The 24,030-nt window shown below is 48.5% G+C and overlaps 1 protein-coding gene across 3 annotated transcripts; it reads left to right on the forward strand.

Annotated features, from left to right (window-relative positions):
* The first annotated feature begins 484 nt into the window (after positions 1-484).
* On the forward strand, positions 485-16,687 carry Popdc2 (popeye domain containing 2). 3 transcript variants are annotated; one of them, XM_032900195.1, is made up of 4 exons: positions 485-1,434; positions 7,744-7,852; positions 12,243-12,792; positions 16,042-16,687. In XM_032900195.1, the coding sequence occupies exons 1-3, from the start codon at positions 944-946 to the stop codon at positions 12,747-12,749; spliced, it is 1,107 nt and encodes a 368-aa protein (XP_032756086.1). In that variant the 5' UTR covers positions 485-943; the 3' UTR covers positions 12,750-12,792; positions 16,042-16,687. The 3 variants fall into 3 exon arrangements, 2 of the variants coding, with proteins under 2 accessions (XP_032756086.1, XP_032756087.1); XR_004387667.1 differs by having other exon boundaries at positions 582-1,434; positions 12,243-12,805; positions 16,042-16,682; XM_032900196.1 differs by lacking the exon at positions 16,042-16,687 and having other exon boundaries at positions 582-1,434; positions 12,243-12,924.
* Positions 16,688-24,030: the final 7,343 nt, after the last annotated feature.

The following is a 24,030-nucleotide window of genomic DNA, read 5'->3' on the forward strand; positions in this document are numbered from 1 at the left end:
ATCCGAGTGTCAACTCAGAGTTGAAGGGGCTGCTTTACTCAGCTGCTTTTGTTGAACGAATGTCAAATTACCGCACAATGATGTTTGCTGAGTCTCTTAAACCTTTCACGGGGCTTTCCGGTTCTCCCCGCCAGTGCCATTTCTGTTAATAGTCCCAGGCATCCCCCACTCTGGACTGTCCTCCTACCTCCCACAAATCCCCAAATCCTCCTGACAGGACATCTGCACTGTGTCCCGACTACTCCATGGACCTAAATTCCCTGCTCGCTTTTTCCCTCTGACCCTCCCTGCCTGCCTCTGTTGACCCTGGGTCTTATCTTGTCCCCTGGAGGTATGCTAAGTGCTGTGCCAGCCTGCCTGTTTGCCTGGCCTGTTTTCTTTCACTGCCAGCACCTCTTGGATTCCAATTCCAAACATGGTATCCCTCTGGGGTCACCCTTTCTTCCGGTGCCAAGAGATCATGCATTCCAAATGGAACACAAGTGTGCCTCTCCTGCTGGCTCTCCACTCCCCATTCTGCCCGGGAACGACAGAGAGCAGGATGTGGCTGCTTCGCCCTATGTTGCTGAAGTTCGTGGTGTCGAGTTCCTACTTCCTCTCAGGACATTGTATGCTTTTTGCTAAGAACTAAATATGAAGAGTATCCTAAGAAAGCCGGAGCCAAAGACATTTACCAGAGCACTACGGGGGGAACAAGAGCTTTGCTGAGAGAGAGAGAGAGGAAGGAAGAAGGAAAAGAAAATTCCAAACAGCAAACTTAGGTTTTCAAGCTTCCATGAAGTGTACTATGTTCTGGCATTTTTTCTCAGAGCCACCGGAAGCATTCCTGCCAGCAAAGGTGGTGAGAAGCCACTTGGGAATACAGATTAACTGATTTTTTTTTACCCCAGTTTCCTTTGTGGAGACCATATCGGAACCTGCAAAGGCCCCGAGAGCCCCCAAGATGAGTGCCAATGGCAGCACGGTGGCTCAGCTCCTCTGGCAGCGGCCCGTGTGCAGTGGCTGGAAACCGGATGTGGAGGGGGCTGTCTACCACCTGGCCAACTGCTTCTTGCTTATGGGCTTTATGGCAGGCAGTGGAGTATACGGATGCTTCTACCTTTTCGGCATCCTGGGCCCAGGCTACCTCTGCCTCGTGCTGTGGGGCTGGCTTGATGCTTGCGGGCTAGACATCGTCCTTTGGAACGTCCTCCTGACAGTGGCTTGCCTGCTTCAGATGGCGCACCTGGTATATCGCGTTCGGGTGAATACCCTCCCGGAGGAGTTCGACCTCCTCTACAAGACACTGTGCCTGCCCCTGCAGGTACCCCTGCAGGCCTACAAGGAAATTGTCCACTGCTGCCATGAGCAGGTCTTGACACTGGCCACAGAGCAGACCTACGCTGTGGAGGGTGAGACACCCATCAACCGCCTGTCCCTGCTCCTCTCAGGCCGGTAAGCTATTCTGTGTTGTCCATGCCTGGAATTCCCCCCGCCCACACTTCCTGTTCCCTAGTGTCCCCTTCCATTTCGTGTCCCCGTTCATCAAGGGACGGATATGGAAAGTCAAACAAACCCAGATAGATTTTTTTTCCCCCCTAGGAGTGACTTTGCTTCCTCTTTCTTGACACTTTCCAAGAGGAAGCTAGAATCGTGAGGCAACTTCTACGCGACTAAGGGTGGCTGTGTTTACTTGCCACCGGAAGGGTTCGTGAGGCCAGACCCAAAATGGATACAGCACCCCCCTACCCCCATGTGTCACGCCTAAAGTGCGGCAATCTCTGTGAGCATTAGAAGAGTGACCATTTCAGTAAGATCAATTTGCTCCTTCCATATGCGTTCAACACTTGCTAAGTGCCCACTGTATGCAGGAAATAAACAAACAAACAAAGAACAATATTTCCAGCGGCCTCTGTTCCCTGCCAGGGCATCCGGGAAACACCTTGTTGTGTCGAGATATCCTGTATAAGCTCTGGAGTGTAGCCCAGGTACTGACAGCTGCAGAGGCACTAGCCCCGCCTGTGTTCCCAGGCCCACTGTTCCACTGAGAGGCTCTGCTGTAACCTGAGGGCCCCATTGTGGCAGAAGAGTAGTAAAACCCACAGATGTCTCACTGGGGATTTGCTGTGGTGGAGACATGCTCTGAGGTCAGAGGAAGAGTGAGGGCGGGACATTGGCAACAGTGGCCGTTGGATGTTCAATGAGAAACCCCCGTGGGCTCCGCGTGCCTCGCTTTGTAGGCATCCGTGCATCCTTTGAAACTGCCTCATAGCACCTGACGGTAGACAGTCCCCTCTATCACCTTGCTGGAGATCAAGCATGTGGCGAAAAAAGACATTCTGGTTGCAAGAAAGGACGGGCGGGGAAAGGGATAGATGAGAGGAGGGGAAGAAGGAAAGTAGGAAAGAGTGAAAAGGCAAAGGGAAGAGGAAAAGGAAGGAAGGGAATGAAGGGAAGGAAGGAGAGATGGGGAGAGAAATGAATTAAGATGGCCGACTGCACCATGGTAGTTCCTAGGTGTTCAGTACTTAGCTCCATGCTTATAAGACATGGGAGGCATGCTGTTTGCTCTTCATGTTGAGGGCAGGGGACTGAGGCTCGCAGAGACTGGCCTCTCCTGGGTATGGTGTTCATTCGGCAGAAGCATACAGTTCTGATATGGCTCTGTGTCTTGTAACACATTTACTGTGAGCTTGTATGAGACTGAGTCCCCGAGAAGGGGAAAACAAGGCTTGTCTTTCCACATAGCTTTTCCTAGTACACTAAATATCAAGAATTAGAACCAGGCCATCAGGTTTCCCCTTGACTTTCAAGGCCTGGGTAGGGGCTCTGTTGCTGTTCTTTCTGGCTTGTTGCCCTTCAGTGCCATCCCGTCAGCTTTGCTGAGTGGACAAGAGGGAGGGCCTCCCATCTATGACTGGGCTTTGGTTTTCAGAGAGAACCATGGCATCTGGGTTAGAGTGATACTCAATGCCTCTAGGTACAGAAGAAACTCCTTTTGTGCCAGGAAGTGCAGGCTCTTGTAGAGCCCACCCTGCCCTAGGGGTGTGTCCCTTGGAACCTTCTGCTCAAACCCCAGAGGCTTTGCTGTTTGGTTTTGACAAGGGCAGCCAACCCTTGCAGTACTCAGAGAACACAGTGACTTCCTCAAAGCCTGTCCCCCTGATGAACTATGTTCACTCTTGGTTTCATAGAGGATGCAGTGCACCAGACCCCACAGGTACAGCCCTCCAGAACAGGCAACTGTCTAAGCTATGACAGTGCAAGGAGATGACCTGACGTGACCGAGGAGGACACCAGAGATAAAGGATACAGCACACCAGCTAAAATCCACTTTGGTGTGCCTTTCAGCCTGCTCAGACATTAGACAGACAGTGTCACGCCTTGGCAGTGTGCTTTGGGAACCAACTTCCTTACCTGAGTAGATGGGAGGAGAAATGATATATGTCCCTGGTGTCTTCTTTCCTTAGAGATGCTTTTTCTTGACACACACACACACACACACACACACACACACACAGAGAGAGAGAGAGAGAGAGAGAGAGAGAGAGAGAGAGACAGAGAGAGAGACAGAGAGAGAGACAGAGAGAGAGAGACAGAGAGAGAGAGACAGAGAGAAAGACAGAGAGAGAGACAGAGACAGAGAGACAGAGAGGCAGAGAGAGACAGAGAGACAGACAGACATAGACACACAGAGAGACAAACACAGATAACACTCACACACACACACAGACAGATAGACAGACAGACACAGACATACAGAGAGACACACACAGAGACACATACAGATAACACACACACAGAGAGACAGAGACAGACAGACACAGACAGACAGAGAGACACACACAGAGACAGACACAGATAACACACACATACACCTTTGCTCTTTGTTTGTCCATTCATCGTTTCTTTCTTCTTTTCTTCCCTCCCCCCTCCCTTCTATTTTCCCTGCCTTCTTTGGATGTTTTTTTAAGAGCACTAAGGCAGCCTATAAACTTTCGTTGCTGCTCTATCCTCTTTCTTTCTAAGCTGATAGCACTCCTGCAAACATGGTGAATGTCCCTAAGACCCACTAAACATTCTGCAAGACATGTGAGAAGCACAACCCCACAAGGTGACAAAGTACAAGAAGGGCAAGGGTTCTCTGTCTGCCCAGGGAGAGTGGCATTATGACAGGAGACAGAGTGACTATGGTAGGCAGACTAAGCCCATTTTCCACAAAAAGTCTAAAACTAGACTTGTGCTGAGACTGGAGTGTGTCGAGCCCAACTGCATATCTAAGAGGATGCTAGCTATTAAGAGATGCAAGCATTTTGAACTGGGAGGCGACAAGAAGAGAAATCCAAATGACCCAGTTCTAAGCTGATTTTGTTGTGAAGACAATAAAATCTTGACCTCCCCAACCCTCCCCCAAAAAAAAGACTAAGACTAGGGATCCAGTGTTAGATGTGACAAGCATTGTCTTGACCACATGGAGCTTAAGCCAATAATAATTATGTGCCACAGTGATTAATCATGGAGCCAGCATTGCCAAGGAGAAATAGTAAGTGTAACAAGAGCACATAAGTTATAGATCTTCATTTTCTGGGAGGTCAGACACTCCTGCAAGGAGTCAGCCCAGCCCTGGGAGAAGCTGGTCTAACCAAAGACAGCATATGTGGAGGCCCTGGGGGTGGAGAATGTGGCCCTTTATTTTCTCTTGCATCATCCAGGCAGTCTGTATATATTTCCTGGTCTTGTAGTGAGTGTCTCTGCCATCAGAGGCCGGCTCTGTTCTTCCTGTGGTTTGAGACCTTTCCTCTCTAGATGATCATCTATTAGGTAATGACTTAATGACTAGGAATAGTCTTCAGTGATGTACATGCTCACACTTCTATCCAGGCATTCATTCAGGGGAGACTCAAGGGTACTAATATCCCATTGGCCAGAACTTAACCCCTTGGCCGAACCTAGCAGGGCAATGAAGAAGGCATAGCCTTTAGCTGTGCAGCCACACATCCAGTTAAAACTCCCGTGGCTTGGAGGAAGAGGAGCAGAAGGTATTTGAGAACAGGCTCTCTCATTAAACTTCCCAGATCTCTGCCCATCGCTACCCTCACCTGCTCATCATAGCCCGTTTATTCTTCAAAACTCAGATGGAATGTCACCTTGAGAAGTCTGTTCCCTAAAAGGACCAGGCTCTTCCACACCCCCCTCTCCTGTGAGCCCACTCCACCCCAGTACTCAACACACTGACCTGCAGCCAGTGTTTTACATGCTGGAGTTTTCCACTCCACTCAAAGGCAAGGGTCAGAGTATACCCACCTCTGTGGCCCTCAGTCTTCAGGAACACGGGAGGTTCTGTGAATAGTGGGTTAGTGAGAGAAGCTGCAGAAGTAATAGAAAGGCAGCTCCCTCCAGGTGAGCGTGTGTGCATCAAAGGCGCACTTGTTTCCTTCTTTGCCTGACAGAACCTGCTTTAAAAGAGGTGGATGTGAAAACCTGAGGTTTCTGGGGAATGGAGGAAAAGACCCACACTGGATTTGAATCTATGTCTAGATGTTACACAACATCCAGAAATCACTCACTTTATGCAGGCTGGTGTGCCAGGTACCGTACCAGACCCACACAGAATGCAGGCCCCTTCTCTGCAGGGACAAAGTACTAGGGTGAATACTGGCCATAAGATCCAGCAAACAGCATTAGTGAGGTTGCTTACCCTGAGATGTAAAGCAAGCCTGTGCTCATGGGAAAGGCCAGAGCAGTTGTTTAACGGGTTGGTAGTGTAGACTAATCATATTCATAAAACTTTTTAAATTAATTAGGATTCCTAGTCTCAGCTACAGAAACCCACTCTATCTAGCTGATGTGAGTTGGGTCCTTTAAGAAAAGAAAAGGATTTTTTTTTTCAAACTTAAAGAAAGGCGGCATGCACCTTGGCCTCAGGCTGGAATAAGATAAGATCATGTCTTTTGGCTTTCTGTATGATTTAGATTCTCCCGTGGCCAGTTGGGGCACATCCCTGTGCAAAGTCGGGGTTTCACTATTTGAGAGCCAAGGTTTTAGTTTTTGAACACAGGATGTGTTAGTTTAACCACTGTGTCTCTGCCCAAGGCACGAGTCACAAGTCACAGTGACTCAACTCCAGTTCTTAAGTCTCGATGATGTTGGAGCGGCATTGGGGACGTATGCGTGCCAGGAGCATCAGTGTGTGAGGAGTTTAGGATCCCGTTGTCCTTGTGTTTGGTGAAGGTAGAAGAGTGGTGATGTTGGAAGTGTCCACCACTACTTACTTACCTGTCTGTGTCAGGGTTTCTATTCCTGCACAAACATCACGACTAAGAAGCAAGTTGGGGAGGAAAGGGTTTGTTCAGCTTACACTTCCACATTGCTGTTCATCACCAAAGGAAGTCAGGACTGGAACTCAAGCAGGGCAGGAAGCAGGAGCTGATGCAGAGGCCATGGAGGGATGTTACTTACTGGCTTGCTTCCCTGGCTTGCTCAGCTTGCTCTCTTATAGAACCCAGGACCACCAGACCAGGGATGGCACCACCCACAGTGGGCTGTGCCCTCCCCCTTGATCACTAATTGAGAAAATGGCTTACAGCTGGGTCTCATGGAGGCATTTCCTCAACTAAGGCTCCTTTGTGATAACTTCAGCTTGTGTCAAGTTGACACACAAAACCAGCCAGTTCATCATTCCAAACTCCCATAACGGCACATCATGGTGAGAGAACATAGAATCTGTTTGCCTGCTAGCCATGTGACCTTAAGTTCACCATGCAGTTTTCCTGACCATCTGTTTTCATGGTAGTGAAATAAAGAAAGAAAGAAAACAGTCTACCCTACCTCACCATGATGACGAAACGGGCAGGCACATGCGAAGCGTCCATTTGCCTTCCTCTCGAGCCCTCTTCTTTCTCTTGCAAACATGAGTCTTCCTGAGCACTGCCCCTCATGCAGCCTGCCAGGAAGGGGAAAGGCAGGGCAGCACCTCTCCTGGCATCAGAGACATTCTACATCCATGCTGTGCACTATGGCAGCCACAGAGCACACGTGCTTGGGGCGTGGTTAATGTGACTGAGTAACTAGTGTACAGCAGAGCCCAGCACCGTGGTTTGCATCCTGGATATACAGTAGAATTATTGGGGAGATTTTAAAATTAATAATGCCCACGACTCACCTGCAGAGATGTTTTTAATTGCTTTGAGATAAAGCTCATGCCTGAGGGAGTTCTCAGGAGGTTTTGTTTCCTTCTTTCCTTTCTATTTTCCTCTTTTTATCCCTTCCTTTTCTCCTCCTCCTTCTTTGGGGTGTGTGTTGGGTCTGTGGGGTGCAGGGAGTATTGGGGGTGGTAGTGGTGATACAGGGTCTCACTCTAGTCCTTTCTGTTTGGCGCTTATGTAGGCCAGGCTGGCTTCACAGTCATGGCAATCCCCCTGCCATAGCTTCCCACATGTTGAGTGGCCACCCATGAGCTCATACCCACACGATCTGCCATGTTAGACTCATATACACATAACCCACGCCGCTAGACCCCCAAGTGTTCTTAGTCCCCGCTCCCCTCCCCAGGACTCTCATTCTGCACCGTGGAATAGAAAATCATGGATGTGATGAGGGCTGTGCGAGCTTTGTCTCCATCTTTAATGGGGCCATAGCTGCGCTGGCTCCCCACACTTTAGCGGAGCATTTCTGCTGGAGAGTTTCAGTGACTCGGCAATAGGTGGCCTCAGCACAGATCAGCCGTTGTCCTTTTCCGCTCAGTCTCTTCTCTCCTTTTGTCAGGGTTCGAGTGAGCCAGGATGGGCAGTTTCTACACTACATCTTCCCGTACCAGTTCATGGACTCTCCTGAATGGGAATCCCTGCAGCCTTCTGAGGAGGGGACCTTCCAGGTAATAAGGAGCCCCGGGGTAGCACAGGCACCTGCCACTGGAAGCCTCCGGCATTGCTGCCTCCCCCTGCCCCTCTCTCCCCCTCTGCCCTTTGACCACCACCAAATGCGATGCTAAGAGTGGGCAGGATAATGGCCTCTGCCTTCTCCTGGGAAGAGTGCCTGGGCTCCTGGGTCTGGGGAACAGGGAAGGGTAGCTCTGGTCCCTGACAGGCAGCCATGTAACTCATGAGCCTACAACTCTTCCAAAAGATTAATGCCCACGGGATAAAAAAAGCTCATCCGATTAGGGTAACTGAACTTTCAGCAGCTCCAGCCCTCCTGGTACATACTGCCCGTTCTAGCTATGCCGGACACTGGTACCACCACAACCTGACCCTTCTATTGCCCTGTATCTGAAATGCATTTTCCCTTCTAAACAAACCACCATGCTCCCCAGAACTCTCCTACGAGGGCTCCCCAGGTTCACCTTCTGGCCTCTCTGCCCCTGTGCTGACTGCTTGAGCGCGTCCTTTGTTTAAGCTGGCTGTGTGCTCGAGCTCTCTATTCTAACGGTGTGGAGGCATCGCTGGCCCTGCGTCTGTCTCTATCTCCACTCCAAAAGACAGTCCCAGGAACAGCTGTTGCTGAACTGGTTGCCCACAAGCAGTTGGGGTCTCAGAAGACTCCATGAGTCACTCAGAACCGTGAGCCGTGGGGAAGCCTGGCCACTCAGCCTTTGCTGTCCCCTCTGCACTCCTTCACCCTGGTGGGTCTGAGATGCTGGTGGCTAGCAGTGGCACACAGCACGTTTTTATTGTCTTGCTGAATCATACACTGTACTGGATTGGATATTACTGTTCTACTGTTTGACAGATAGGGCAGCCAAGGCCCAGAGCACCATGTACTCAGCTAGAGAATAGACGAGTCAAGCAAGAGCCTGGACCATCAGAGGAGCGGTCCGCTCAACCCTCTCAGGGATGCTGCCAGACAGTCTGCTGTCCTGGGGTCTGTGTGTCTTCTGTGATGTCTACCAGAGAGTCCTCTAGTCAGCCTCTGAGCTAACCCTGAGCAGACACCTACCAGGCAATCCCACTGTCGGGGCCTGCTTCTGTCCTAACCCTAGCTCTGTAGTGATATTGTCAGAGAAGCAGCCTTGCTGCCACTGTCAGAGCCACCGACCAGCTCCAATCGCCGAACCTTTGTCCCATCTCCACCCTCTCTGCTTTGCCACCCTCCCATTCTCTGGGATCTCCCTCAGGCCAGGATGACAGAAGAGCCCTGGTGGCTGGAACCAGCCAGAGCAGGCTGTGGCGCTGACAGGGAGGAGCAGGTGGGTGATACTCCAAAGGAAGGACTGTTACCCCAGATGGCCTCTCTGCCTGGAATGTAAGCTGCTTGAGTTCCACCGTTTATATCTTGAGCGTTTGCCTCATTTAGAAGCAATGAGATCCCCACCCTTGCTGTTGGCTGTGTGAAGTCCCATTTCCTCTTTGCAGGTATCAAATGTTGTTGCGTTGTATTTTGCCTGTGATGTGACTTTGTTGATTGGAAGAACAATCCTGGTTCCTGCCCAAATCATAACTCACACAGCACATTTCATACAGATCTCAGCATCCCATCACACCCCTCAGCCACCCAGTACAGCAGACCTGCTGGCTGCTGGCCCTGTGACGTTCTCGAAACATTCATCAAGTGCAGGGCACACTCGTATCCCACAGAGTTCGTTAGCCTCCAATCTGCAACCTGTTTTGCTGGACTCCTGTCCTATCTAGGTATGCTTATAAAGAAAAAACTTGGCACTTTAACAAAACTTTAGTCCAGACAGTCCCATATGCATGTGAGAGCCAATCAAAAAGCAGGTTTTCTGGTAAACGGTTACTGTGCAAGCATGTGGACCTGAGTTAAGATTTCCCAGCACCCACAAAAAAGTGAGGCACCAGCATTAAAAAGGGGGAATAAATATAAAGGTAGCTAACCGTGAAAGTAAGGCAAAGAAAATGATTATCTTATTCTTTCAAAACAACGGAAGCAGTAATAGCACCCACGCTCGCTGTGCCTGCCCTTCTGGACATGGATTGCATCTAGGTCAGGTCTTCCTGAGGCTCATCTGCTCTCTGCCTGACACTGGTTTCTTGTCTGGGACTTTCTGATAAGGACATTTAGGGTACAGGCTGAAAGCCACTCGCTCAGCCCTTGGTGAGTGTTCTCGTAAGAATTCTCTCAGGAGGCGACATGCCCAGACATGATAGTAACGGATGTTACACAGCTGGTACGGGGCAGACCCGGAAACCAGCCCCCAGCTTCTGGTTCTGATGACTAATTTAGAGCCCTGTTAAGCATAGGGTGATGAACAAACCGTGGACAGTAGGAGGTGGAGGAGGGACACAGCGGACATGGGGGAAGAGGAGAGGGGTGTGATGAGAGGTAACGTAGGCAAGGTGAGAGTTGTTTTTAAGATGTGTCTTTTTTACAAGATTTATTTTTAAGCCAGGTGGTGGTGGCACATGCCTTTAATCTCAGCACTTGGGAGACAGAGGCGGGTGGATCTCTATGAGTTTGAGGCCAGCCTGGACTACAGAGTGAGTTCCAGGGCACCTAGGGCTACACAGAGAGATCCTGTCTTGAAAAAAAGCATAAAGGTTTATTTGTGTGTGTGTGGGGGGGGATGTTCGATCCATTAGAGCTGAAGATATAAGCAGTGGTGAATGTTGGTGCTGAGACTCAAACTTAAGTCCTCTGCAAGAACAGCCAGTACTCTTAACCCCTCAGCCAACTTTCTAGCCCTGAAAGGCAAGAGTTGAAGGAGTTGTAGACAGTCTCTAACAGAGAATACGTTGAACCATACTTCATAGTCAGCAACAAAGGCACTCAATACAATGTCTGGAACATACTCAGAGCTCAGTAAAGCTTAGCCTCGACGGCCGCCTTCACCACTCACAAACACCAGCCAAAGGGTTGTATCAGTCAGATCATTCAACGTTGTCTAAGTTTATTCTCTTTTCTATACTGTCCTTGGAACAGTTCCGTTTTAACCTTAGCTTTGCTACCCATCTTTGGGGTTGAGAAAGGGTCTTACTCTGTAGCTCAGGTTATCCTAGAATCACTATGTAGCCCAAGCTAGCTTCCAGTTCTGGTCCACTCCTGGGTGCTTATAAGGTACGAGATACCATGCCCAGATCATCATTTGTACATGGATTATGGAGCCCTACTGTGTACCAAGTATACGCTGTTGCCTTTTTGTCCTGCTGGCATAATCTAGTTTGCATCCTAGGCACAGTGAATAGACAGAAATTCCTAGGTCCTTAAATAACTAAGGAAGGGGACCCGTTCCATTGCTCCTGATCCTTTTTCTGTGCCTTTCTATTCCCCCTCGAGTCATGAGATCCTTCGGTTTGTAACCAAGTTAAGAGCAGATTCTGGGACCTGAACCTGCCTATCTGATAGAGTTTGGCATGCTTACTCTGTAGCTATTTCTCTCAATAAACTTTTCTCCCCAGCCCTTTTAGTGACTGTGCCTTGTGCATTGTTCTCTCTCTCTCTCTCTCTCTCTCTCTCACACACACACACACACACACACACACACACACACACACACAGGGAAGTCAACCCCAGGCCTTACACACATGTTTAACCACTCTACCACTAAGTTATCTCCTTCCCAGGTCTTGATTTTTTTTTTCCTCTAAAGTGTGCATTTCCCATGTCAGTCGCTGTGGTCAGTCATTTCCCATGTCGGGAGCTGTGTCAGTCATTTCCCATGTCAGGAGCTGTGGTCAGTCATTTCCCATGTCAGGAGCTGTGTCAGTCCCCTGCTCAGTTGCTCATCACCTCTTGGGACCTCAATTTGCATATCCCATCTCCTTGGCTCTGCAGTTCCACTGTCGATCACAACAATGGCTGCCAAAGATTCTAAGTAGAATGGTAAGGGGGGAAGTGGTGAGGGAGGCGGGAAGCTTCCGAATGCACCACAGAGTGGTGAAGCTGGACTTGAACTTGTCATCCTCCCACCTCAGCCTCCAGTCACTGGGATTACAGGCACAGGCCACCAAGCCTGGTTCTTAGTTCTTCTCTCTTAAAATGAAGTCTTCAGCATGACCTCTCTTCAGGACACCAGGAAGCCTCCCCATTTCTCACCTTTCTACTCAGAATCTTTTGCAGCCATTGCTGTTACCAACAGTGGAACCTCAGAACTGAGGAGAGATGGGACATGCAAAGTGAGGTTCCAGGAGGTGGTAGGCAGCCGAACAAGGGACTGACTTCAGTCCTGATACTGGGCATGCACATCACAGTGCACACAAGAAGCCTGTCCCTGGTCTTCCTCCCAGCAAGGCCATAGAGAGCTCCCAAGTCAAAATAGTAACCTGTTTCTTTGCACTTTAAACCTTTCCCTCTCTGCTTCTAACCCTCAGGTGACGCTGACTGCTGAGACTGAATGTAGCTACATTTCCTGGCCCCGGAAAAATCTTCACCTTCTTTTGAACCGAGAGCGATACATCTCCCGCCTTTTCTCAGCCCTGCTGGGCTATGACATCTCCGAGAAACTCTATACCCTCAATGACAAGCTGTTTGCCAAGTTTGGGTTACGCTTCGACATCCGCCTTCCCAGCCTTTACCATGTCCTGAGTCCCTCAGCCTCTGATGGAGCACCAGAGTCTGAGAAAGAGGATGAAGAAACCCAGGAGGCAGCTGTGTCCCCTGCTCAGGCCCGGCCCATCTGCATCTTGCCAACACCCTCTTGTTCCCCGCCTCCAGCTACCACCAACTTCCCTGTGCCTCTGCCCCGGGCCAGGATGCCCAGGCCTGACAGCGGCACCCTGGGTGAGGACTCCACCAGCCTGGTGCTGGAGGACTTTGAGGAGGTTTCGGGATCAGAGTCATTTATGGATTATAGGAGCGATGGGGAGTACATGAGGTGAGGGCGGAACTAACACGGGCACAGACGCCGTCTCGGGATCCTGTGTAAGTATGCGAGGTGAATGTGCCTTGTTCCGGACACTATTTCTGAACCCCTCAGAGGACTCACTGGTATAACTCAACCCCGCCTGTGCTCACAGCAGATGTATGCATGGTATGAAAGATTTTCTAAACCTACTCATGATTAGTTGTGGTTACTTTGTGGAGAATGGGCTGATCGACATTCAGAGCAGACCAATGGGCTCTCATCTTTCGGGGGTGGGCGTGGCTAGATTTTGCTACTAAGCTAAGACTGCTTGCTGCTGGGGCTAAGGAGATTTTTGCATGTGGCATGTATTTCGAGGGAAGAGAATGCTGGCGTGGTTCTACTAATTGTCATAAAGAGTTCTGGGAAGCAGCTGTCCCCAAGTCTTCACTAGGAAGGACTGTTAAAACCAAAGCGAATGGTGATGGCAGGCAATTAGTTTGGGAAACAAATGGCCCTATCTTGCTTTCCTCCTGCCCAGCGGCAGACGGTGCTGGTCACTCAGGTGAGGCCCAGACAGTGCTTTGATTAAAACATTACTAGGACACACGTAGGACAGCCCGGATTTTCCCAGCAGCCCACGTGTGTGGGCAGTGGCCTGGTCTTAGACCCAGGTAGGAACAGGATTTCGATTGTAGGAGTGCGTGCCAGGAAGGCTGTGTTTGATAGTTCTGGAAAGTTGCTTTCATGGTCTCCTGATTGATCTTATAGTGCTTTGACATTTTCGTCTGGACTCTACCCAACCATGGTGGAGGCTTGGCTTTTCCTAAGGAAAGTCCCGCCATCCACAACCTGGAAGGCATTTTTGGTGACAGGGGTGCACAAAGGAACCTGGCACTTTTAGATAAGCACCCCCAGATGCGAAGAACTAGTCTGGCGGGAAGGCCTCCGAGGTGCACGGAGTGAATGAACGCATGCGTGTTTTCATCACGTTGCTGATGAGAAAGCCAGCGATGGAAGCCGTGAAGACGGACATTGGCTTCGGAGCTATGGGCTTTATCATTTCCTGAGGAGGAGCTCTGAAGCCCAGGATACCTTAGAGTATTTTCCTGTCCTCTTGTTCTTTCTGTCTTTCCACACCCCTTCGTTGCTGACCAGTGTGAACTGTGGGCGCTTCGTACTGTCCAGCCTGCTTCCTCACAGAGCGCTGACTTCTGCTCTTCTTTCGGATTCTTTCCCATGCCTGACTCCTACTTGTCCCTGTTGTTTCGTTTCGTGGCTCTCAGCATCCCTCTTGCTCACACTTCGCCCTCTCCGTCCCCAGCTGTGCATGACTTCTCCGTTCTGTTGCTTGGCTGTTAAGCAATCTGGTTGCTTTCTTTCCCCTTTGCCCAGTCTCTGGCTTTGCTCTCTCTTCTCTTCCCTAAGCGACCTTGGGTCTCCATTTTGCTAATTCCGAATCCTAACTCCTTCAAGGAGTTATCCAAAGATTAAAAAACAAAACAAAACATTCAAATAAAGGCTGGAAATAAAAGGCCTTACGGATGTTTCCCAAACCCCAGGGGACAGATTCATTGAAGGACACTAGACCTTTTGCGGCTGGCTCTATAGTAAAGCAAATTTGGACAGAATCTACTCTGTGCTGCTGTTAGAAATAACCTTAGCTCTTCTGAGGCGTCCTTTTCTGGGAGCCTAACTCGCTGTGCAAAATCACAGGATGTCTTGGGGTCCCCTGCACAAGATCTTCACACCCCAGAAGCAATCCATGCTTCATCCCAAGCTGAAATCCTTCTCGCCTCTGGCCCTGACGTCATTTCCTCTATGTGGATGATTCCAAACCATCGAATCTTTCCCAGAACCACCGTTTTGCCTCCGGCCTTCTTGTGTATTTAAATAGCGGAGAGGAAGGAAAGAACAGGTGGGTTTTACTTTCAAGCCACAGAATCTTCAGAACGAGGCGAACGTATAGCCCATAAGTGGTCACACAGCTTCCTCGTGACTGCTGGCTGCTTCTCCTTCCCTCCCCGCAGCCTACCCTCCGCCTTCCCACCCTATGGGAAAGGGCTGGCAGGGGGCAGCACTTCCAACAACTGAGTAACAGCGGGGATCTGGCGGAAGTGGTTTGGTTTCCAGCGTGGTGGCTGGCAGAATCCTCTCCCAACCGAGAAGCAGCCTGGGAGGAGGCCAAGAGAGACCACATCCAGCCCCGAGCTTCAGAAGAACTGGGTGACGACTGAACCTCAGGCTACCCACATCTATGCATTTTGCCAAAGACAGATCTGTCACACCCCACTCAGACTCTCCCCTCAGCCTGAAAACTGATTGCTGTGGACTGCCGTTTGTATGTTCTGAGCCAGCTGATGGCTGCCATTGCAAACAGCCACTGGGAGGTCTCCTGGGCAGTCAGTCTGCTCTTAGAAGCGGGCACTCAGGCTCTGGGGCCTCAGCAGTGGCTGTTCTCCTGGCGGAGGCCCCCTGTGTGGATGAGGTCTGGGCAGCAGCCTTCTCTGCCCAGGTCTTTCTTCCAGCTCTGCTCTGCCGGACCTCATCTTCCCACGCGTCTCTGTAGAAAGGAAAGTCAGCGTCTTACAAAGCCTATCGAATTTCCGTACAGGGATTGGGTTGTTTTTCTTCATTATCAATGTTGCGTTAGGGTTTCTGTGGCTGTGATGAAACACTATGGCTAAAGGAACTTGGAGAGGAAAGGGTTTACATGGCTTGCACTTCCCCACGGCTGTGCATCATCAAAAGTCAGGGCAGGAACTCACACAGCACAGGAACCTGGAGGCAGGAGCTGATGCAGAGGCCACGGAGGGACGCTGCTTACTGGCTTGCTCCCCATGGCTTGCTCAGCCTGCTTTCTTCAGAACCCAAGACCACCAGCCCAGGGACAGCACCATCCTCAATGGGCTGGGCCTTCCCCCATTAATCGCTAATTAAGAAAACGCCCCGCAGGCTTGCCCACAGCTAGCTCTTCCGGAGGCATTTTCTTAATTGAGGTTCCCTCCTCTCCTATGACTTCAGCCTGTGTCAACTTGACAGAAAACCAGGCAGCAAAGTCCGTGAGCATTAAGCACTCAGGAAGAGGCAGCAGAGGATGGCTTCATCTCTCACCCGCAGACCAAGAGAACGGGGCCTAGATAGCTTCCGAAGTGACCCCTCCAAATTGCAGAATGAAAGAACTGAAAGATAACAGTTCATGACCAGGCACTGGGGTGCAGTTAAAACCGGGGTCTACAGAGGAGGTAGAAGCCCCACAAGGATCCGGTGAAACCTGGCAAATTCTCTGGAACAAGGCGCTGACATCCTTCTTCTGTTTCCCTCCACAGCTTCTAGAAGTCCTCTCCAGAACTCTTCTCAAGTTCTGTCCAGAGCACAGGCTCCCTTGGGTCCACCTCACACTCCTGAACTCTAAGGATCACAGAGCTGCTGTCCCTGCGGCCAGATGGCGCTCTTCCACATCCCCTGGATGACTTCTCCTCTCCGCCCTCCAGAAAGATCTGGGACAAGATTGGGGATGGACATAACATGGAGAAACTCAGCTTCATAAGCCTTCCTCTCAGGAGGAGGGTCTAGAGGCACTGGGCCGGACTCCATCTTTTATGGGTTGCAGGACATCGCCAGGTTTACATAGCCTCTGAGCCTGGTCTGTCAAGCACGGCTATGAACTCACGTCACAGGGTTGCGAGGTTCCAGTGAGCTGATTGGGTAACGCACTTATGACAGGGCATGGCATCCAGCAAGCACACAATAAAACACTTCACGCCTCCTCTCCCTATGTTGTTGCTGTAAAAATTGTCTGAAAGGATCAATGACCTTTACCTGTGGTTATTTTATTCCCAAAGTTAAGTTTCAATTTAGAAAGTAGAAAATTTTAAATCCCAATTGTTCCCTTCAACTTTTCATTTCAAAACACAAGTAACTGTGTCCTGTTCGTGATTCTAACATTAAATTTTAGTTCTCAAAGGGATTTTATAAGTTTTGCCAATGAGTTTTCTTTTCTCAAATATTTTAAAATGGCTGACAAGTTGAATATAGAAATTCTGCTCTCTTTTTGTCTGGTTATTTTTTTTAATTGAGATAATATGTCACTACTATACCTGAGGCTGTCCTCGAACTTGGGATCCTTCTGCCTCCCCCTCCTGAATGTTAGGATCACAGGTATATACCACACACCTTGCTGAATATAGTCTACTTCGTTTTTCCTCCAAAACTTTAACGTATGTTCTGATTACCTGATGCTGTGTAATCCTAGCCCTGATCTAGTGGCTTCAAGCAGTTGTAATCTCTGGTGTTGCTCATGAGGCGGGGACTGGCTGGGGTGGCAGACGGTGCTCACACAGCTCCATGTTCTTTCTCATGGGGGAGGAGGGGCACTGAGAAAGCTCCCAACAGCTGAGGACTCACGGAAGGGGAGGCTCGCTCCATCTCCATGGCTCTTGCTGCTATGTGGCTCTCTAGTGTGAGAATACACCACAGTGTCCCCATGCATTCTGACATGTATAAGCTTCCGGGTTGTTTTCGGTGTTCCTGTGGACACACGCTTTGGTACGCATACGTGTGCATTTTGTGAGCGTATACCTAGGAGTGGCATCCTCAAGGCGTCGGGACTGGTTGCAGACATGTTCAACTACCGCGGAGTCTGCCAGACAGTTTTCTTTTCTTTTTTTTAAACCTGAGTACACTGTAGCTGTCTTCAGACACACCAGAAGAGGGCATCGGATCTCATTACAGATGGTTGTGAGCCACCATGTGGTTGCTGGGATTTGAACTCAGGACCTCTGGAAGAACAGTCGGTGCTCTTAACCACTGAGCCATCTCTCCAGCCCACCAGACAGTTTTCTTAAGTGGCTGTACTACCTTGCGTTCTTTCAGCAATGTCTGAGAGTTCCTCTGGAGAAGTCGTGATTGCTTTTTCTAACCTTCGCCTTGTGGGTGCCCATAGCAGCTTTTCATTTTCCGAATGAATACCAAGGTTGAACACTTTTTCTTTTCTGCTTTTTTGTTTCTATTGCACCCTCCTATTGCTGCCCTTCCTCACAGCTGAGGTTAAAGTGCTGGGGCACCTGGCTTGTGCCACCGCCACTGGAACGCAAACCCATACTTCGTGGTTACATAACAGCTGCTCTTTAACCGTCAAGCCATCTCTCCAGCCCCCACCCTTCACCCTGTCTGTGTTCTCTATTATGAAGAGGCTGGTCTGGTTTCTTAGTTATCGATTTGCTTGTTTCTTTTACTGATGCGTAGAGATTCTTTAAATAGCCAGGTTAAAAACATTCTGCTAGCTTTTACACATTTCCCCGAAATAATCTTTTTCCTCTAAATGGTATCTTTTGATGAACAGACGTTTGACTTCCCTGTAGGATTGGTCTCCCCCTTCTCCTAGATCACTGCCGTGTCCTGTTTGAGGACCTCACTGAAGATGGCCCCCGTCTCATCCTTCTAAATGTTTTATTGTGTTACAGTTCGTGATGAAGCCTGTATTTGGGTTTGGAGTGTGGCATGAAGCCAAGGCCCACTGGGTGTTCGTTACTGAAATGGTTATTAACCATTACACTAGCATCCGTCACCACCTTTGTCATAAGTCAAATGCCCCTGTACCCACAGTTCTTTCTGGAGCTGGGCTACGGCTCTGTTTGCTTCTTGTAGTGCCCCTGTGCTACATCCTGTTCTGTTTCCATCCATTAATAAGGCCACCTTACAGTAGCTGATGTAGTGTTATAGTGAGCTTTGGTACCTGGCAGTCTAGCTGTTCCCGGGTTACAATGGTACATAACTGTTCCCTGAGTTATACATAAGCTTTACAGCTAGCATGTCCATTTTGAAGCATACACAGGTCAAGTGTGGAAAACTGTTATCTCTACAGCACTGATTTTTTTTTTCAATTTCTGAACATAGCCTAGCACTTCATTCTTGTCTCCTTTATTTTCTCACAGTCACGTTTCTTGTTTTCCAAGTAGATGTCCTTGCACATGTTTGTAGTTATTTGATGAGTTCGTTGTGATTATAAATGCTATCATTAAATACTTCTTACTTTCCGGTTGTCCATTGCTGCTTACATAATACAAATAAGTTTTGTGATTTCAACTTCCACTCAGTAATTATGATAAATACATGCATTAATTCTCATCATAATCTACACATTCTGCAGGATTTTCCATTACATTTCATAGATAACGTTACGTTCTCTATGTGTAGCGACAGTTTTTCTTCATTGCTGACCCATCCTTCCCCGCCAGTCCTTTCTGGTACTTGTTAGGTAGGATCTTTAGTACGGGGATAGAGTGGATGGCAGAGGGCATCTTCCTTTTACAGCTCCCTAGAGGAAAAGATTTTTGATATTTTGTCATTAGTCCGAGGAGTACTTAAGTCTGAGCAGTTTCTTTTTACTTAAGAAAAACAAACAGAGTAGGTGCTTAAGATGCTTCTCTTTTTCTTTTTCAGATGAAATTTCTCTATATTCCTATTCCTTTGAAATGTGAACGAATATTAATCTTATCAAATGGTTTTCTTCTTTTTTATTCTTATTCTTTTGGTTTGTGGTGTTTGTTTTGAGGGTTTCATGGAACCCAGGCTGAACTGAAACTTGCTATATACCCAAGGATGGACTCAAACTCCTCATCCTCCTGCCTCCACTTCCCCAATGGTGAGATTATAGGCTCCTGTCGCCACACTGGGCCTCTACATTTATTGAGATTACTTGTCTCCTTTATTCTGATAATGAAAGAACCTAGCTCAAGTCTCAGGATGGCGCGCCCCAGGAAATACCGATCCCGGACGAGCCCCCAAATGAAAGATCCCCGAAGAGAGAGACCCTTATTCAAGTCTTGGGAAATTGCAGACCCCAGACACAGAGAGACCATTTTGGATGTAATAAGCAAAGGCGAGGTTTATTACGGAGATCTATTAAGGAGATCTCTGGGCCGACACGTATCCCGCGCAGGAGACAGAGGTGTCGACCCTGAAACTCAAAAGTCAGGGGTTTATATAGGGAAAGCTAGGGGGTTTGGTGCAGTTTCACACAATTGGCTAATTTCTGGCACGGCTATAAGTGATTGGCTCATTCAAACATAGTAGTGAGATCACAACACAGCAGAAGAGTACGTGCTGACTGGGGCATTCGGATTTTTAGAAGCCAGGGGCTTATCAGGGTTTGAAGGACATCTGGTTAAAGTGTGACTCTGAGTAAGCTGGGGGAGATGCCCTCCTGTCAAATGGTTTATGAATCAGTCCTGATAGCTTGGGCTGGTTCCTGCATTCCTTTTCTTTATCTTTATGGTCTGTTAGTCCTAGCTGCAGGGCTTGTTTTTCACAGTGTCTAGCCCTGAGTCTGTGAATTTTGAAACTTACTCTTTATATTTTTAAACCTTAAATCTGTATAATTTTCCTTTCATTAACACTGTAAATTCTACAAATAGAGATGCTTTTTTTTTAAGCCAAGAAAAACAGAACAAAAACTCATACATCCTGAAATAAATCTATCTTATTCCTGGAACAAACCCAGCTGTATCCTGATATTTCCATGTATTTCTGAACTTGGTTTGAGAACACTTTGTGTCTCTGTATTTTGTAATGCAGTCAGGTTGAGTATCAAAATTGCATTCACTTTGTAACTTCGAATTGAGGTCTCTCTCCCTCTCCTTCCCTCCTCACCTTTCTTCTTCCATCCCATTCTTTAGAAGAGCTATTTAAGTGGAAGCATGATGCTTTAACCCTTTGCAGCAATCCTGTCTTCCTCACCGTTTGCTCGCCCCCCCCACCCCACCTCGCCCCGCCCCGCCCATCTACCTCTTTGCTCATTTGTTCAGGCCCCAAGCTTTGGAGGCTTTTTTGCTATACTGTTATCTCTGTCTTCAGACTAGATCCCACCCTCCTCCGTGGTAAACACAAACATCAAGCCACCATTACTTCAGAATTAGATTCCCTGCAATGTAACCACCCCTCTGTCCCTCCTCCCCGCACAACAAAATGCTCATCTGAAAGTGTAGGAGCCCAAAAGTTTCACCATTGTGTGCAAGAGTGCAGGGAAACCACTGCACTAGACCACCCCATGGGTAGAAAGAATGGTTTATTGTGATCAAACTACCAAGGCCATCTGGTGGGGCGGGGTGGGGGTGGAGCAAAGGGATGGGGGGGGCAAGATGGTGGAAAAGAAAGTGGATTTTATATTGCAGTGAGCAGGGTGGGAGTCTTTGAACTGATACTGTTCTGACTGACCAGGAACTAGATGCTCTTGCCCAAGGTCGATGGCCTTTGGGGGCGGATTAAAGAATTAAGGGAGATTCCTGGCAAACATAAACATGCCCAGTGAGATCCGATTTTCTGGTAAACAGAAACCAGACTTCAGGCTTCTGCTTACCCAGTAACAGTCTTTCTATTTACCCAGCCAAAGTCCTTCTGACTAGGACAGTGTCACCGGCACTGTCATTTCGAGGGTCCTGCTGTCTAGCTAACAGTCATAAGGAAAGTAAATAAACATGTGTAAGGCTTCACTATCCTTCAGTTCAAAATTTCAAATGGTTTTCTATTCCACTGGAATAAAACCTGAGCTGCTTCCTGGTGCGGCTTCAGTCAGCCTGGCTACTTTCCTGGCAAAGGTTTATTCACTGACAGGCCCCGTGACTCTCTGGGCGTCTGTCTGTCTTCCTAGAGTCCAGGGATTCTGTTGATTTTTGGTCACCAGGTACTATCATCTGCTGGAAGAAAAGACTTGGTCTTGAGTTATTTTCTTTGCTTTAAACTGGAAGCATGTACGGCTGTTCACTAATTAGACCTTATCACTATCACACTGGCTGTTCACTGACTAGACCTTATCACACTGGCTGTTCACTAATTAGACCTTATCACTATCACACTGGCTGTTCACTGACTAGACCTTATCACACTGGCTGTTCACTAATTAGACCTTATCACACTGGCTGTTCACTAATTAGACCTTATCACACTGGCTGTTCACTAATTAGACCTTACCACACTGGCTGTTCACTAATTAGACCTTACCACACTGGCTGTTCACTAATTAGACCTTATCACACTGGCTGTTCACTAATTAGACCTTACCACACTGGCTGTTCACTAATTAGACCTTATCACACTGGCCATTCACTGACTAGACCTTATCACACTGGCTGTTCACTAATTAGACCTTATCACACTGGCCATTCACTGACTAGACCTTATCACACTGGCTGTTCACTAATTAGACCTTATCACACTGGCTGTTCACTAATTAGACCTTATCACACTGGCCATTCACTGACTAGACCTTATCACACTGGCTGTTCACTAATTAGACCTTATCACACTGGCCATTCACTGACTAGACCTTATCACACTGGCTGTTCACTAATTAGACCTTATCACACTGGCTGTTCACTAATTAGACCTTATCACACTGGCCGTTCACTGACTAGACCTTATCACACTGGCTGTTCACTGACTAGACCTTATCACACTGGCTGTTCACTGACTAGACCTTATCACACTGGCTGTTCACTGACTAGACCTTATCACACTGGCCGTTCACTGACTAGACCTTATCACACTGGCTGTTCACTGACTAGACCTTATCACACTGGCTGTTCACTGACTAGACCTTATCACACTGGCTGTTCACTGACTAGACCTTATCACACTGGCCATTCACTGACTAGACCATATCACACTGGCTGTTCACTAATTAGACCTTATCACACTGGCTGTTCACTAATTAGACCTTATCACACTGGCCATTCACTGACTAGACCTTATCACACTGGCTGTTCACTAACTAGACCTTATCACACTGGCTGTTCACTAATTAGACCTTATCACACTGGCTGTTCACTAACTAGACCTTATCACACTGGCCATTCACTGACTAGACCATATCACACTGGCTGTTCACTGACTAGACCTTATCACACTGGCTGTTCACTAATTAGACCTTATCACACTGGCCATTCACTGACTAGACCATATCACACTGGCTGTTCACTGACTAGACCTTATCACACTGGCTGTTCACTAATTAGACCTTATCACACTGGCTGTTCACTGACTAGACCTTATCACACTGGCTGTTCACTAATTAGACCTTATCACACTGGCTGTTCACTAATTAGACCTTATCACACTGGCCGTTCACTGACTAGACCATATCACACTGGCTGTTCACTGACTAGACCTTATCACACTGGCTGTTCACTAATTAGACCTTATCACACTGGCCATTCACTGACTAGACCTTATCACACTGGCTGTTCACTAATTAGACCTTATCACACTGGCTGTTCACTAATTAGACCTTATCACACTGGCTGTTCACTAATTAGACCTTATCTGGCCATTCACTGACTAGACCATATCACACTGGCTGTTCACTGACTAGACCTTATCACACTGGCTGTTTACTAATTAGACCTTATCACACTGGCTGTTCACTAATTAGACCTTATCACACTGGCTGTTCACTGACTAGACCTTACACACAAAGTGCCTACACAGGCCCAGGGCTGGAATCGTGAGCTGCTTCACTTCCGGTGTCACTGCATCCATACGCTGAGCCATCTTCTCCTTCAGAAATTTACTTAGGGACCTGTACTTCACCTTTGGTATTCTCTAGCACAGCCCTTTCCCAAGTGCCTCTTCCACACAGTGCACAGCAGCAGTTGTCACATGGTCACTTCAGACAGGGAAGTCCGGGACACACTCACTCCACGAATCTGACTCATGCAGCCTAGAAGCTGAGCTTTCGCTCAGACGCCTGAAGCAGCACTCTCCTGACCTGAGTCCTACTCACTACCCGGTATCCTCCTTTCCCACCTTGGCCGTGCCACCCACCTACCCTGTCGCCGTTCTCTGTAGGCCCCTGGGACCATCTCCCTCACTTCATTTCTCTCCAGACTCCCCCTTGGGCTCTTGAGAGCTCAGGGCTTTCTCATCCACTGCTGTGGCTGGGGCACATCACAGGGCTCAGGCTTGGCCTCAGTTGGCAGTTGTTAGGTGCCCGTCCACCTCATCAGAGTGACTCACGCATCTCTCTCAAGAGGATGTCTCTCAAGAGGGGGAAGGCTAACACTTGGGATTTCCGGACCTCTCATTCCATTTTTCCAGTTTTCCCAGCCTCTCTCCTCTATCCAAGCCAGGGCCCTTTCTCTGGTTCCTTAAGACCAGTGAGGAAGAAGGTTTTTCTCTGCGGTTCCTTGAGACCACGATGAATCATTCTGGCCTGATTTCCCCGCCTCCTGCCCAGTGAAGCTTTGCCTTTGTGCATCTTCCTTCAAGTGCCCAAGAGGAAAATATTACTTACTCTTGACCTTCGTCCTGTTCAGGTCCTT

This window comes from Rattus rattus, chromosome 4, assembly GCF_011064425.1.
Source record: "Rattus rattus isolate New Zealand chromosome 4, Rrattus_CSIRO_v1, whole genome shotgun sequence".
NCBI classification, from domain to species: Eukaryota; Metazoa; Chordata; class Mammalia; order Rodentia; family Muridae; genus Rattus; species Rattus rattus.